The 14,561-nt window shown below is 44.2% G+C and overlaps 1 protein-coding gene across 1 annotated transcript in view; it reads left to right on the forward strand.

The window, feature by feature from the left end:
- LOC135100682 (helix-loop-helix protein ngn-1-like) overlaps positions 1-9,777 on the forward strand; it is a 589,312-nt gene extending 579,535 nt beyond the window's left edge. The window contains exon 11 of the mRNA XM_064003837.1: positions 9,614-9,777. Within this exon, the coding sequence (XP_063859907.1) occupies positions 9,614-9,742 (129 nt within the window). The 3' untranslated portion in view covers positions 9,743-9,777. The remainder of the gene's footprint in view (positions 1-9,613) is intronic.
- Positions 9,778-14,561: the final 4,784 nt, after the last annotated feature.

Below are 14,561 nucleotides of genomic sequence, written 5' to 3' on the forward strand. Positions count from 1 at the left end.
CACACACACACACACACACACACACACACGAATAGAAAGGAATGAGGAAAACGAAGAGAAGTAACACACACACACACACACACACACACACAAGCGGACACCAGGACAAATAAATCCTTCACAGCAAACATAATCAAGCACAATAAACATCAGATGCCGAGGAAGACTAGAATAAGAAGTACAGGTTTACTGCTCCTGACCTGGGACAGTACAAGTCTTAGGGCCCCGGAAGAGAAGCCTGTGTGTTGTCCTGCCTGTTATAACACGCGACAGGGAGACAAAGAGACAGGAAGAACCTCCACACTTTGACAGACGTGCTCAGACCAAGAAGTACTGGCGTTCCCTTGTAGTGGTGTCATTTGTGGCTCTTCAGTATGCTGTGCGTTGCAGGGATGCACTAAGGCTCATCACAATTGTCACAAAATACATCACACTATCAGATGGAGACGCCGTGCCAGTGCAGCTCAAGTGGTCTGCCTCGTGCAAGAGTAAAGAGGATTTTTTTTTTTCTTTTTCTTTTTGTGTGTTTTTCCTTTGTTAGATTTTGTTTTGGGTTTCCATCGTGAAGTCAGCAAAGCAAAACTTCACCTCATATTGTTTGTGGGTAAGAGCAGAAAGTTAGCCAATAAACCGTAACTCCAAGGCTTCTTCGCCATTTCTGTCAGTGAATTGAAGATGATTGCTTACCTCCGTGTGAAGTTCAGCGTCTATTATGAATTACACTTATAACAAAGCTTCACCTCATATCGCCTGTCGGAAAAAGGAGAAAGTTAATTGTTAAACAGTAGCGCTAAAATTTCGTCGTCATTTCTCTAAGTGAGGTGAGGGTGTTTGCTGATCTTTGTGTGAAGATGAGGCCATCCTCCCCTTCACACAGGACTAAATACGTATCTTGATTACTTTTAACAGGCTGTAGTGAATGTTACCGGGGTTTTCAATGAGGTACTAATGATTCTAGTGATAATTTAACAAGGGGCATCTATTATCAATGAGAAAAACATTCATGAAAACACAAGTAGTAGTTTTTGCAATCTTTAAAACTAGTCTTTATGATCATTCAAAGAGTTTAAGTACACTGGTCTTTATGTCATACGGCGTAACCGTTCAAGCAACAGTACATCGCAGCACTACACAGACACGTACTAAAACAGCAACACACAGGAGAGCACTTAGGAACACTCGTAATAAGAAAAGCACTTAAAACATTATGTGCGTTGGTCTGTAAAAATAAGACTGCCCGCTGTGACAACCAAATGTGTTTTGCTATTTAATGGTTGTGAATATACGAGCAACTAGAGCATGATTCCACCCACCCCCTCTCCCCATCCTTTCCTCCATTACCTGTCCGTCCATTAGCGTAAAACAACGCCATGTCCACTAAGAGGGGATTAGCGCTGAAATATGTATTAACTTTAACAATGAATGGCAAGAACAGTCTAACATTATTGTTATCGAAAAACTTATGTACGAAGGAAAGTATACCTTAGTGATGCTAAGCATGAAAATATGCCTTGCTGAACATCTCATCTAGAAAATAAGGAACGTGATTGATAGAAATGTAATGGAGTTTAATATCTGGTGGTTTTGCAGTAAACACGTCAGCTTTTTGTCTCAGTATTTGCTGCAGATAATATCTATTCCATTATACATATTTATCTATAGTATACTCTTATATGTGTTATATTTATTCCATTATATTTGATGCCATGGATATTTAAGAATTTCTTTGGTGCATATTTGTTGCCGCGTCCTTCTCCCTCTCCCTGCACAGCAAACTGCATTATAATTGATAAGATCTGACGGACTCCCTGTGTTTTAAACTTTGCATTTTTAGCCGCTTCGTGTTTTGAACCTACCAAGCTTTCCAATGTACAAAAGATAAATAAATAAATAAATAAATAAATAAATAAAAAAATAAATAAAATAATGGAGATCAGATAAGGTTCTTCTTTTGCATCTCGTCCAGCCTAATCCGGTGCTCAGTGCTGCTTGATGACCAGAATGAATACTGTTTTAAACTTCACATTTTACTGACACTTTATGTTCTGAAGTCGCTGATTTCCTCGTAGACGCAGTGGCGATCAATTTGGGCGATGCTGATACCTATTTCATCCTGACCCGGTGTTCCATGAGGTTCCAATCACCACCATTAACTATATATGGCAGTCTGAACCACACACAATTAGCTGTAGCATGTATTTTTAAGTTATCGACTTCTCTTAAAAGGAAAAGCAAAACAGAGATAACTTAAGGAGTTTTTGTATCTACCTCAACCTGACACGGTGCTCAGTGAAGCTCAAATCACCGCCATAAACCAGAGATTGTAGTTAACTCATATTTTCAGCGGCACCTTATCATTTTCAGTTACTCTCTCTTACCCACGAAAACTTGGCTATGGGGAACTAGTTACGGTGCTTTAGTATCAACCCAAGCTTTACTCAATACCGCATTTATATTCACTCTCGCATGATGCTTGATTTCTCTTCTCTTTACGCGTATCTCCCATACACACCTCAACCTTCTTTCGCCTCCTTTTCAGCTGCTTGTTTCTCTACTCCACCAGTCACTCCCCCTGTTAGATAGAGTGAACCACATGCTCCACGTGCCGCCAGCCTGCTTCAGTGTTCATTCATGTGGTAACTTTTTCTCAGCACTTCGGAATTCTCGATAATAAACACTAACCTTGTAGTAATTGATTTCTTGCTCGTCACGGTTCATCGCTTCCATTATTTCCTTGACTTACAGCAATCAGTATTCATATTGTTTCTGATACTCTTATTTCTGAATATTGGGCAGCTTTTTTTTTTTTTCGTGCAGGTAATCAATTGGTCTATTAATTTTATCACCGCAAAAATTATGTTATCTAATTTAAATGAGAAAATCAAGTATGAAATAAGGAGACTGGAAAGCCGCAGGTGACTGATTGTCTTCAACACCAAAACAAAAAGGTCACATGGCGCCGCTCGCAAAAAGTTTAAAAATTCCGTCAAAAAAGAAAAAGCTACAGATGTTTCACGTACCTGTTTTTTTTTTTTTTTTTTTTTTTTTGCACCACAACAGTGAGGTACTACGCACGTGTAAAGATTAGATTACCAATTTGAAAATAAAATAGAATAAAATGACTGAAAAGCTACAATCACAAGTCGTGCAGGGCTGGGCAGGATGAAGTGATGGGCACCGAGCAGGGCAGGGCGTGGCCGGGCCGGGTACTCCTATGGACGCGGGTCACCCCAATACTCTACAGTTGATGGGAAAAAAGTCACACATGTACTCATATCTTCTCCATTACTAGAGTTTATGCCGAGGCTCAGACGCAACCCCTACCTTTACTCCTCGTAGTACGGCGCTTTTTGTGGGTTTAAATATCACCTAGTGCAGCCATTCCACCCGCGATAGTGACTGTAAGGAAAGTAAAAGTAGCGGCACTGTTTTTCGTCAGTCTGGTGAACGAGGCAGCGAGCAATGCTGGTCTTTTGGTATAAGGTTAAAGAGCGAGAAAGTGGGCGTTGTCTCCTCCTTATGTTGGCCATGCTCCTCATATTTCAGCCATCGGATGTTATCTGCACCAGAGGTTTGCTCTTGTGACGGGATGGTAATTGTATTGTGCTCGCAACAGTGTTCCGGTAAACTTTATATATATATATATATATATATATATATATATATATATATATATATATATATATATATATATATATATATATATATATATATATATATATCCTTTTATCCTTTTATCCGTTGAGTATCTTTTGTGTGCGTGTGTGTTATAGCGGTAATAGTAGTAGTAGTAGTAGTAGTAGTAGTAGTAGTAGTAGTAGTAGTAGTAGTAGTAGTAGTAGTAGTAGTGGTAGTAGTAGTAGTAGTAGTAGTGGTAGTGGTGGTGGTGGTAGTAATAGTATCATTAAGAATAATTAATGAAAATGATGATGGTGATAATGATGATAATAATCGTGATGATCACGATGATGATGGTAATAGCGATAATAATAATAATAATAATAATAATAATAATAATAATAATAATAATAATAATAATACCACCACAACCACAACAGCCATCAGATAACATCCACACTACGTACCCACACAAACAAATAAAACGTACACAAGTTCCCCCGCACATCACTCTCAACCCCCGGTCCTCACAAGTCACCACGCCACGGAGGCAGCGACACTTCCTGGTCACTGAGAGGAGACAGACAGACAAGCTCCCTGAGAAACGCGCGACACTTCCATCTGATACGCGGTGCTTTCGTCCTCGTCCAGCATTCGTAGATCTTCCTCTCCACAGAAAACGAATACCAACTACACCTAATTTAATGGAGATTCGACCCCGTGTGTGTGTGTGTGTGTGTGTGTGTGTGTGTGTGTGTGTGTGTGTGTGTGTGTGTGTGTAGAAGCACGCTATACTCTCCATAAATGCTCCTTCCTTCTACCCATTTCATCCCTTCCCTTCCCCTCTCTTTTCTCCTACATCCACTTCTCCCTCACTAATTCCCTCCCTGCCTCCCTCCACTCCTCCCTTAGCCTCCCCCGCAGCAGCATCATTCACAGCAGGAAACACGAATTCAAAACATAAGAAAAGAATAAACCAAACATTACCAGGCGTAAATAAACCCGATATCCCATCCGCACTGATAATACACACACTACTCCGCAGTCTGCCGTCCCTCGCTGGCCGGGTCGAGGAGCAGCCCACACTCCCGTCTCCCGAACTCAACCACCGCATATTAATCGCATCAACATTGTCCACAAAAGGCGATCGCACGATTAATGACACTCAGAACTCCTCTTAAATTTTCCCAAGATTGTAGCTTCCCAGCGGTATCAATCGGAGGTAAGAAACTGGCCCTCTCTCTCTCAGCAGCCTAGCAGGGAGGGAAGGGCGCAGGTGTAAGCAGCCAGGAGTGCGTGAGTGATCGGGCGAGGGAGGCGAGGGAGGAGGAGGAGGGTGCTCGTGTGGGCTCCTCCATCTTGCTGGGGATGCTCGTGTCTGAGGGGCCGGTTTGTACAGCGAGAACTATGGTGCAGGAAGGGGAAGGAGAAGAGAAATAAGGGAAGGTTTAGAAGTTACTGGCGTATGTAAGAAAGAGTAAACTAAGAGATAGAAAGAAAGGAAGAAGAAGCACAGTAAGAGTTGAAGGGATAATGATATCAATGACGATGTGTTGTGGTAAATCAGGGATGCATAATAAGACTACACTATGATTATACATATTACATTGTTGTTGTTTGTTTTCCTAATCACTAATTCATTATCCGAACCTGTCACTACTCCTACACTAGATCATCTTAAATGTCTTAGCATCGACTGCCGCCTGACACGCAACGAAGGTACACACACACACACACACACACACACGAACGCACGCACGCACGCACGACCTAAAATTCTGAGGCAGTTTCAAGTCCGCCTCTGCGCAGGAAGGAGCTCCATAAATGGTGTTATGATAAAATTCCCAGGATCGCCGTAAATCTGAGCGCTGCGCCGCGAGTGTGGGTTCGGTGAGGCGCTGCTATCGTAATAGAAACAAATGGCGTCGTATTTTCACGCTGGAAGATCTGAATGATGTGAAATTATGAGCGGAGTGGTTAATTGTTTCTTGCTTTTCCTGTTCTTGCCACGCCCGCCTGTGTGTGAGTTGCGTTTCTCTTTCAGTTCTTCCGTAACATGGTATTAATTCTTTTCTTGTTTTCGGATAACAGTGAAACAAACATTTATACAAGTAGAAATGAAGTGTTGATGTGTTGTCTTTATCGTCCTTCATTGTCCCGTCCTCCATGTTGGTTCTAATATTTTCCTTGTATTTCGTTGTATTTTTTGTCTATCTGTTTGTTTTTATTGGTAGATTACTTTTGTTTCAAAGTTTTCGCCTGTTTTTAGACCATTAAATCCTCGTGCATATTGATGTCTCGTATTCTACACTGTCAAAAGATGAATGAGCAAAGTGATGAATAAGCAATAGTGTTCACTAACCCGGAGCTGCCTCAGACTTCGGAATGGAGCTTCGTACCTACAAATGTGTTCATCGGTAACGAAGCCACCGCATCCTGCCGCTGCCTCGCCATTCCGCCGGCGTCACGTCAGCCACGTCCCCGTAACGCCTCACCCATCGCTTCGGCTATCGTGGGGCTGTCTCGCCGCTCATGCAGTCTAGAATGTTAAACTAATAGTGCTATCACAGTCCACCACTTCGCCCCCGCGTCATGCGGCGGCAATGTCAACAATGCGGCTGATCACAACATCATCGGGAGTAATTTTCAGAGGCGCAGGATCGTCATCTCGCTAACGTGTATCTTGTGTATCGCTGACGCGCTGGTCCATTTGTACCTTATGACGATCATGACATTGTTATTCACAGCATGACTGCCGCTGGTATTGAGGGACGCGCGGGATGTGTGTCCACCACCACCACCACTGGCCTCTCCTCTCCCGATGCAAGACATGAGCGATGAGGGAGGACCAACACGCTCGTCTGAATTCTCCCCACTCTGTAGCTACAGGAGGTGACGCCATGCACCGCATGCAGGACCAGCGGTGGAAATGAAGATAAGTGGAGAACATGAGGAGGAGAAAGAAATGTTGGACACGTTTATGGCTGCATGATGGAAGTCGTGAGAATGTAAGATGGTGAAACTGTTTTTCAAGCAGAAAAAAAAAAATGAAGTGAAGAGATCTGACTCGACCCCGGGGCAGAAATCAAGTGTTCATGTGTTTCAGGTAGTAGAAGGTGCTGTGTGTTCTTTGACCCGCCATTTTGTCTTTGGTGGCACGTGAGTAAGCAAGAACTTTCAGGTTTCACTTTACAAAAGCGTTTGGGCTGCGTGCCGTCATGCCACAGATAATCACAACCGTAATGCTTGGCACACAAACACGAGGGTTTCTGACACGGCGACAGCAGTCATTCAGTAAGAGATCTAATCAGGCGCGTAGCTTCAGGTCCTCCTACTTCACACAGGCATGGCTCCTGGAACACCTCCGCCTCATAGGAGTAAATGAGATTACATAAGAACAGACACCAGATACTCTCTATACGGAAATAAGGCAAATAGTTTTCAAACATGGGATCAAATGTATTACAGAGTGTCACAGAGTTGATAGGTTTGCTGCACGAGCTTCCTTAAAGGTCAGTCACCGGTCACAGTAATTGTAGCTCAATATACCCGCAAGCTCAGGAGAGGATTACAAGATGATATAAACGTGTCACGTGCCAGGCATTCCAAACTTGCTGCTTCTTTCTGCTCTTATTTATTTATAGACTTGTCTGTTGAGTAAACTTGCTAATGTAATTTCTTCATCGTCTTCCTTTCTTTTATCCAATAGATATGCAAGAAAGTATGTCCATATATTAATTGTATATGTAAATAAAACCACAGAGAAAGAGAGAGAGAGAGAGAGAGAAAGAGAGGAGGGGATAGACATGCAGACGGAGAGACAAAGACAGACAGAAGGTTTACAAGAATACGTAAAATGATTAGATGTTAAGAGGAGGCCTGGAACGAGCGGTATGCCAGGTGAGCAGTCTGGCATACAGGCAAGATGTGTTCCCGCTGCCCACCAAGGATAACACGACCCAGGCTCCCTCAACGGCTTGGTGGAGAGAATGTGTTTGCTGTTTTCCCTCATATATTTCTTCCTTCTATCTGTATACTTATTCCACGCATCTGTTTTGTATTCATCTTTTTTTTTCTCTCTCTCTCTCTTTCTTTTGTCTATATATTTATTTCCTGCATTGCCTTTAGTTTTACTGACTTTTGTTTATCTTCCTGCTTTGCTTTTTATTTTTTTTTTTTTTTGTATCTTTTCACATTAGTCTCTCATTTGTAGTTTTCTTATATACATTAATTTCCTTCTTCATGTCTTCCATTTACCTCCTTCATTTTCAAGTGTCACCATCTTCTCTTCATGACCTTAAACATAATTTTTTCCCCTTTCCTTCATTCACTCTCCATTATTTCCACTATTTCATACTTATTCCCAAGTTTCCTGTACAGAAGCCAAGGGGAGAGACAGAAAGGAGGAAGCAGGAACACGCACCTCCATTGTACTGCCTCCACCACCTCCACCTGCTCCCCAATCTTTCCTTCCCGTCAGTCAGTTGCCTAAGTCTCCGTGCTTGACTGGCTGATCTCGAGGGCGGAAATATTCAGACTGGTTTCCGATATCTCTCATTTTTATCGTGTTTCTGCCTCGGCCATGTTTCCCATTTTCTTAGCCTCTCTTATAATGAGTAGTTTTTTTTTATTATTATTATTAATCCTCATGCTCTGTTCAGGTTGCTATTCATATGTGTTTGTATCAGATTTTCTCTTAGTCAGTATCGCTTTTTCTACTACTACTACTACTACTACTACTACTACTACTACTGCTACTACTACTTCGGTTTCCAGTCTTTCAAATATTTCTCTCTCTCTCTCTCTCTCTCTCTCTCTCTCTCTCTCTCTCTCTCTCTCTCTCTCTCTCTCTCTCTCTCTCTCTCTCTCTCTCTCTCTCTCTCTCTCAACTGTACGTTATTCTGAGATTGAAGAAGAGCCAAAAGAAAGTAAAACAGCAATTCTTTCCCTGTTTTTTATATGCATGTGTGTATGTATGTATGTATGTATGTATGTATGTATGTATGTGTTGCACTGCTCGTGGCTGTACCTTATGTCCCTTAGCACTAATGGCGTTATTACTACTCTGAACTAAGAGAGAGAGAGAGAGAGAGAGAGAGAGAGAGAGAGAGAGAGAGAGAGAGAGAGAGAGAGAGAAAGGGGAAGCACGGAGGAGGAGGTCAGAGGGCGTTCTGCATAATCTGGCATCGAGGGCTGCAGTGGAGGAGAGCTGCGGCCTTCTATACTGTGTTGGTGTGGGGGGAGGGGGGGGGAGGGGGAAGGAGATTAATACGTACAGGAAAAGTAAAGCATGGTGATTTTTCCCCGGTAATACAGCGCTAACATAACACACACACACACACACACACACACACACACACACGTCTTTTTTCACTTTTTTTTTATCTAATATCATCCGTCTGACTGTTTCTTTTCTTTTTTTCTTTTCTTTTTTTTTTTTTATTGGCGTTCTTCTTCCTTTGTTCGTTACAGCGCGGCAGGACAGAGCGATAAAGTAATGAAGAGATGGACTTTGACACTTGAATATGCCAGTGATGGAAAACTTGAGGGGAAAAAAGAATAAAAAGATTCCATTGTTTCTGTTTGCAGCAAGAAATCAATGTATCAACTATTCGGTTTTTGCTCTCTCTCTCTCTCTCTCTCTCTCTCTCTCTCTCTCTCTCTCTCTCTCTCTCTCTCTCTCTCTCTCTCTCTCTCTCTCTCTCTCTCTCTCTCTCTCTCTCTTGTTCATGTTACATTCTTAATCCTGCTACTACTACTACTACTACTACTACTACTACGACTACTACTACTACTACTACTACTACTACTACTACTACTACTACTACTACTACTACTGCTGCTGCTGCTGCTGCTACTACTACTACTACTACTACTACTACTACTACTACTACTACTACTACTACTACTACTACTACTACTACTACTACTACTACTACTACTACTACTACTACTGTTACTACCACCACAAATACTTTTTTTTTCTTCTTTCCAGGTATATGAGACAAATGATGAGCGAGTCACACGTCACCTGCCGCTCGTGTCCTTGGCTCCTCCTCGTCACCTCACCTGTGCCTTCCAGCGATGCTTCCCCGCCCCTGTGCCACCCCACCAACATTTCTGAGCTAATGGACTCATCGATTGGTCATGAGAGGCAAGGAATGAGTTGAGTCGTATTGAGCACAAAGATTTTTTAACCTTCGTGTAAATTTGTCCTAGAAATTTCCTGTTTTATTTAGTTTTTATTGTTTCTTATTACAGCTTTGCGTTATAAGTTCAGCCTATAAGTTTTTGGTGTTTCAGTTTATTTTCTTTTTTCATTATTCATCTTTTTTTTTTCTTTTGGGTTATCCTTTTTTTTTTCATTAAAACTTTAGATATGATGGGACGAGGCTTAGCGGGTGAACACTCTTATGTAATGATCGTGTTCTGTTATTTCCTCCTTGTCATTTCTTCCGCATATTCCTATCCTTTCTTCCGTGAGCTTCTTTTTTTTTTCTTTCCCCCTCTATTGTGCTGAGCTGGCCCGTGGAGGAAAGCATCCGACCAGTTATGAAACGAAACTATTTTCAAAGCTGGTACAGTACGGGGCACACAGACTCGCCTCACTCACCTTGACTCGCGCCGTCACTTAAATGATGCCCCTTCGTCCCGTTCGCTCCTTCGTCCCCTTCGCCCCTTCGTCCTATCGTCCCCTTCGCCCCTTCGACACGGCAGACTTTCTGGAACGTATGAATGTACTATAACGAAATTCATGAGTCCTGAACAATACTGGATGTGCGGAAATGCGTGGTTGGCCAGCAGATATAGCATTGTGTTGCCTCTGATAATTGGAAAAACCTGAAGGAAAACAGAAATTCAGTCTCTTGTAAGCCTTTTACCGACAGGACTTTTTTCTGGTGGTAGTTTATAGTATGAGTTTGAAAGACACCACGACACCAAAAGGAGATATCGAGTGATTCAAACTTTTTAGTGCCTTTAGTCTTACTTTCGCGCGGGAGAATTGTCCAGGAATGGTGGTTTGCCAGGTGGTAATCGGATCTGCTGTGGAGGTGGCGGCGCGGCAGTCCCGAGGCGGCTGCTTGATGACTGTGAAATGTTTGAGGACTCGGAAGTGACGCTGATGTTTGACTGACACGCTCATCTTTTGTTTGTTTGTGAAGTAACGATAGAGAGCAGTCGAGGCCTTTCGGAACCCTGCGCTGTTCTGTTACTCGCCATGGTTTGTGTCAGCTGATTTGTGCCACCAGCTGGGAAGTGTTTTGTACGGTACTATGCTACGATATTTAATAACTTTTTTTTTTCTTGTAATTGTAGTCTGTCTTGGCGCCATGTGACCCCCTTGTTGTGTCAATCAGTCAGCCAGTCCAGTGCCAGCGTGGAATATATCTGTAGAGCAAACACTGGTCGAAAACATGTGACTCATAGTATTTCAGTCCACGATTACTTTGCACTAATGAGTGTCCATATTTTGTAATACGAATGACATGACCAAGTCTAGTTCTCAGCTGTGAAAATGACCGTGGCATCGTGACCTTAAACAGGCAAGAGGTCATGATTGGTAGTCAGAGCTGCCCCCTGCGCATCTCGGGGTGTTGTTAGTGGTGCATGTGGCGATGTGCGTTGAGTGAGTGAGGGAAGGAGCCACTGAGCCTCGCGGCTGACTGATCTCCTTCGCATCTCCTCCGTTGATCATGGGTAAATATTTTTCTATTCAACTCCACTTCGAAGCTATTTGTTCGTGTTTGATAAACAGCAGCCTCTCATCCTCAACTCCTCTCCGAACATCTGCTGCATGAGGAGCAGCTGAGGCGTCCCTCGTGCTCCCACCGAGCCTCTGATTGATATTCATGATATCTCGAAGTCTGCATAACACCCGAAGGCTGTGCACGCGGTCTTGCTGCAACTCTGGCAGGTCACGGACGACATGCCGCCACAAAGTAGGGAAGCCCCACCACACTGTCTGCCGTAGTAACAACTCCTGAGTGGAAATAAGTGGGGAATGGGGAGCGAGTTTTTGCTCCTCATCCTGTATTCCTCTTTTGTTCAACATTATCTCACATTCTTAGCCAGAAGCTACCACAGTTAAGTAACGCCAGTGTGGCTTTGCATAGAAGCCTTGAGTGTGTGGGAGCTTTGTTGTGGAAGGCTGATGTTACATTCCAGCCACGATGAAGTGCAGCTTCTTGCGCCTCCCACTGAGATGCTGAGGCGTCCTGCCGCATGTTGTCAGGAGAAGGTATGTGGAGGAGCACCACCGAAAGGACTGAGGCCGGAGAGAGAGAGAGAGAGAGAGAGAGGAGGGGGAGGATAGTTAGACTTGTGGGGACTTCTTAGCCATCGCCTGTAAAAAAAAGAAACAAGCACGTTGCGTCACACCTCTACATCGATGCAAAGCAGCCGCCGCGCTCTCTATTCTCCTCGCCCAGCAGCGTTGTTTTATATGGGCTGTAGCTGCCATACCTCAGGGCTGCCTCGCACTCCTCCTTCTCCTCCTCCTCCTCCTCCTCCTCCTTGCCCTTTATATATTATTCCTTCCTTGTATCAGCTTCGTGTTTTGCCAAGTAGGAGCAGCACCACACTGGAAGCCGTGGGTGGCGCAGCAATGCCCAGCTCAGTATCCTGACGCCGTCCTCGCCCAACATACTGCTGCTGCTGCTGCTGCTGCCCTCACTCTCCTCGCTCCCACACCTTCATCAACATGCTCGCCGCCCCGCACACTCGCCCGTCTTTAATTAACCTTTGCCAGACAGACTGAGGGACGCCATCAAGAGGATAGTTGGATAGTTGGTTTGTCTTTACGCCAGCAATTCAATAGTTAGTGGAAATAGTACCGCGAGACTATAAAACAGAAATATGTTCATTGGATTAAATTGGATTGAGCCACATTCTCACAAAGGAAGAAACTGGACACCAGATCCGACCAGTTCAAAACAGCTCGCCGAATGTAAAAGGGAAAAAATCAGGCCAGACCGCAGACCACACCAGCAATGTGACCCAGCCCGCGCCGCGCACCAGTACACGTCGGAGTCTGGTGGAATCAATTTGGTACACTGAAAATACTGAGCCTGACCCGAGATGAAGACTAACCAGCCGCCCTGAAATACCAGAGAGCAGGAACGCCCACCTAGATTATCTTTCAAGAAATAGTGACAAACTCGGATTCCAGTAGAGAAAGAGAGGGTGTGGCGCCTGATCGCGTTCAGTGGAGAACGCGTTTGATCGCCTTCAGTAGTGTTTGGTATTAAATAGTGTTCAGTAGGGAGTGTTTTAGCATCAGTGTTCAGTAGAGAGCGTTTTAGCATCAGACAGTGTTCATTAGGGGATATTTTAGCATCATTGTTCAGTAGAGAGCGTTTTAGCATCAGACAGTGTTCAGTAGGGGGTATTTTAGCACCAAATAGTGTTCAGAAGAGAGCGTTTTAGCATCACATAATGTTCAGAAACGAGCGTTTGGCATCAGATCGTATTCAGTAGGGCGACTGGCGTCAGCTCGTCTAGTTAGTCGCTTGAACGTGTCTTTCCAGCGCCTCCTTTGTTACCGGACAGACGAGCAGCAGGCGAACGGTTCCCTCAGTGCTCGCGGGAGTGACGTCTCCACTGCAGCCTCCTTCTTGTGTGTATATTTCAGAGCCACGAATTCTCCCTCACCTTCTGACCCGCGTTTCCATGGCCGCCCTCACCCCTCACCCTCACCCTAACCTCGCCTAGCGGTGGTGTCATCAGCTCCAAGTTTATGTAGCGTGAAGGGAACAGGATGACCCAGCTTGTCCCGACTCTCCTCCTCCTCCTCCTCCTCCTCCTCCTCCTCCTCCTCCTCCTCCTCCTCCCTCTTTACCGCCAAGCTATTCCACTTAACGGTGAACACTGACGGAATACTTTCTTTCGTTCATACTGTGCACCCCCTCTTCGATCCCCGCCCCGCCCCGTCCTGCCCTGAGGCCCCAAACCTCGTCATCCGTGTGATCATAAATTTGTCACTTGTATTTTACCAAGGCACCACCTCATGTGACTCGCTTCCGCCCTCCTCCCCTCCTCCCCTCCTCGTCAAGCTGATTTTAATAAGGTGCGTCACTAAGTCAACGAAGACCAAGTGTACAAAATATAAACAAACGTGAAGAAGCGAATCTCATGGGCATTTCCCCCACCAGTGTCTGCTAACGAATGTCCAACTGAATATTTCTTAATTAACTCCCGTGTTTGTCTTCCTGTCAAGTGGAGTGACATACGGAGATGGCCGATGGGAGGAGGAGTTGGAGGAAGAGAGTGGAGGAGAAGATAATGAATAAGATGAAAGAAAAAGAAAAAGAAAAGAAATAGAAGAAAAGAAGAAGAAGAAGAAGAAGAAGAAGAAGAGGAGGAAGAAGAGGAAGAGTGTTGGGTGGTGGCAGGAGGAGGAAGAGAGCTGAGGGAGATTGCAAGAGAAGATGAAGGAGATGAACTAGAGTGTGCCTCACTTGAAACTAACTTGAAGAGGAGAGAGAAGAACAATCCCTACCCTTCCTTCACGTCCCTCCCTTCACATCCCCCTCCCTCTCACCCATTCCTTCGCATGCCGAGTACGCTCATTTTGAGTTTAAAATTTACTCGAGTTTTAACACAGGAGGAGAATTAAACCTTCTTGGGACTATTTTTCATACAGGAGACACCATCACGAGGGTTCTGACAGCTGAGGACGACTTGACTGAGGCTGAGAGTAAAGAATGAGAGCTGTGTGTGTGTGTGTGTGTGTGTGTGTGTGTGTGTGTGTGTGTGTGTGTGTGTGTGTGTGTGTGTGTGTGTGTCCAGGAACGCGTGCTTACGTGTGCCTTTCTGTCATTCAGTGAGTGATCTAGTCAGTCATTCAGTCAATCAGTCAATCAATCTTTCACTTTGTTCGTCATGTTGTCGGTCTGCCTGTCCATTTGTCTGTGTGCGTTCTGTTGTATGTCTTTCTTTTTTCT

Source organism: Scylla paramamosain, chromosome 5 (genome assembly GCF_035594125.1).
Source record: "Scylla paramamosain isolate STU-SP2022 chromosome 5, ASM3559412v1, whole genome shotgun sequence".
Lineage (NCBI taxonomy): Eukaryota > Metazoa > Arthropoda > Malacostraca > Decapoda > Portunidae > Scylla > Scylla paramamosain.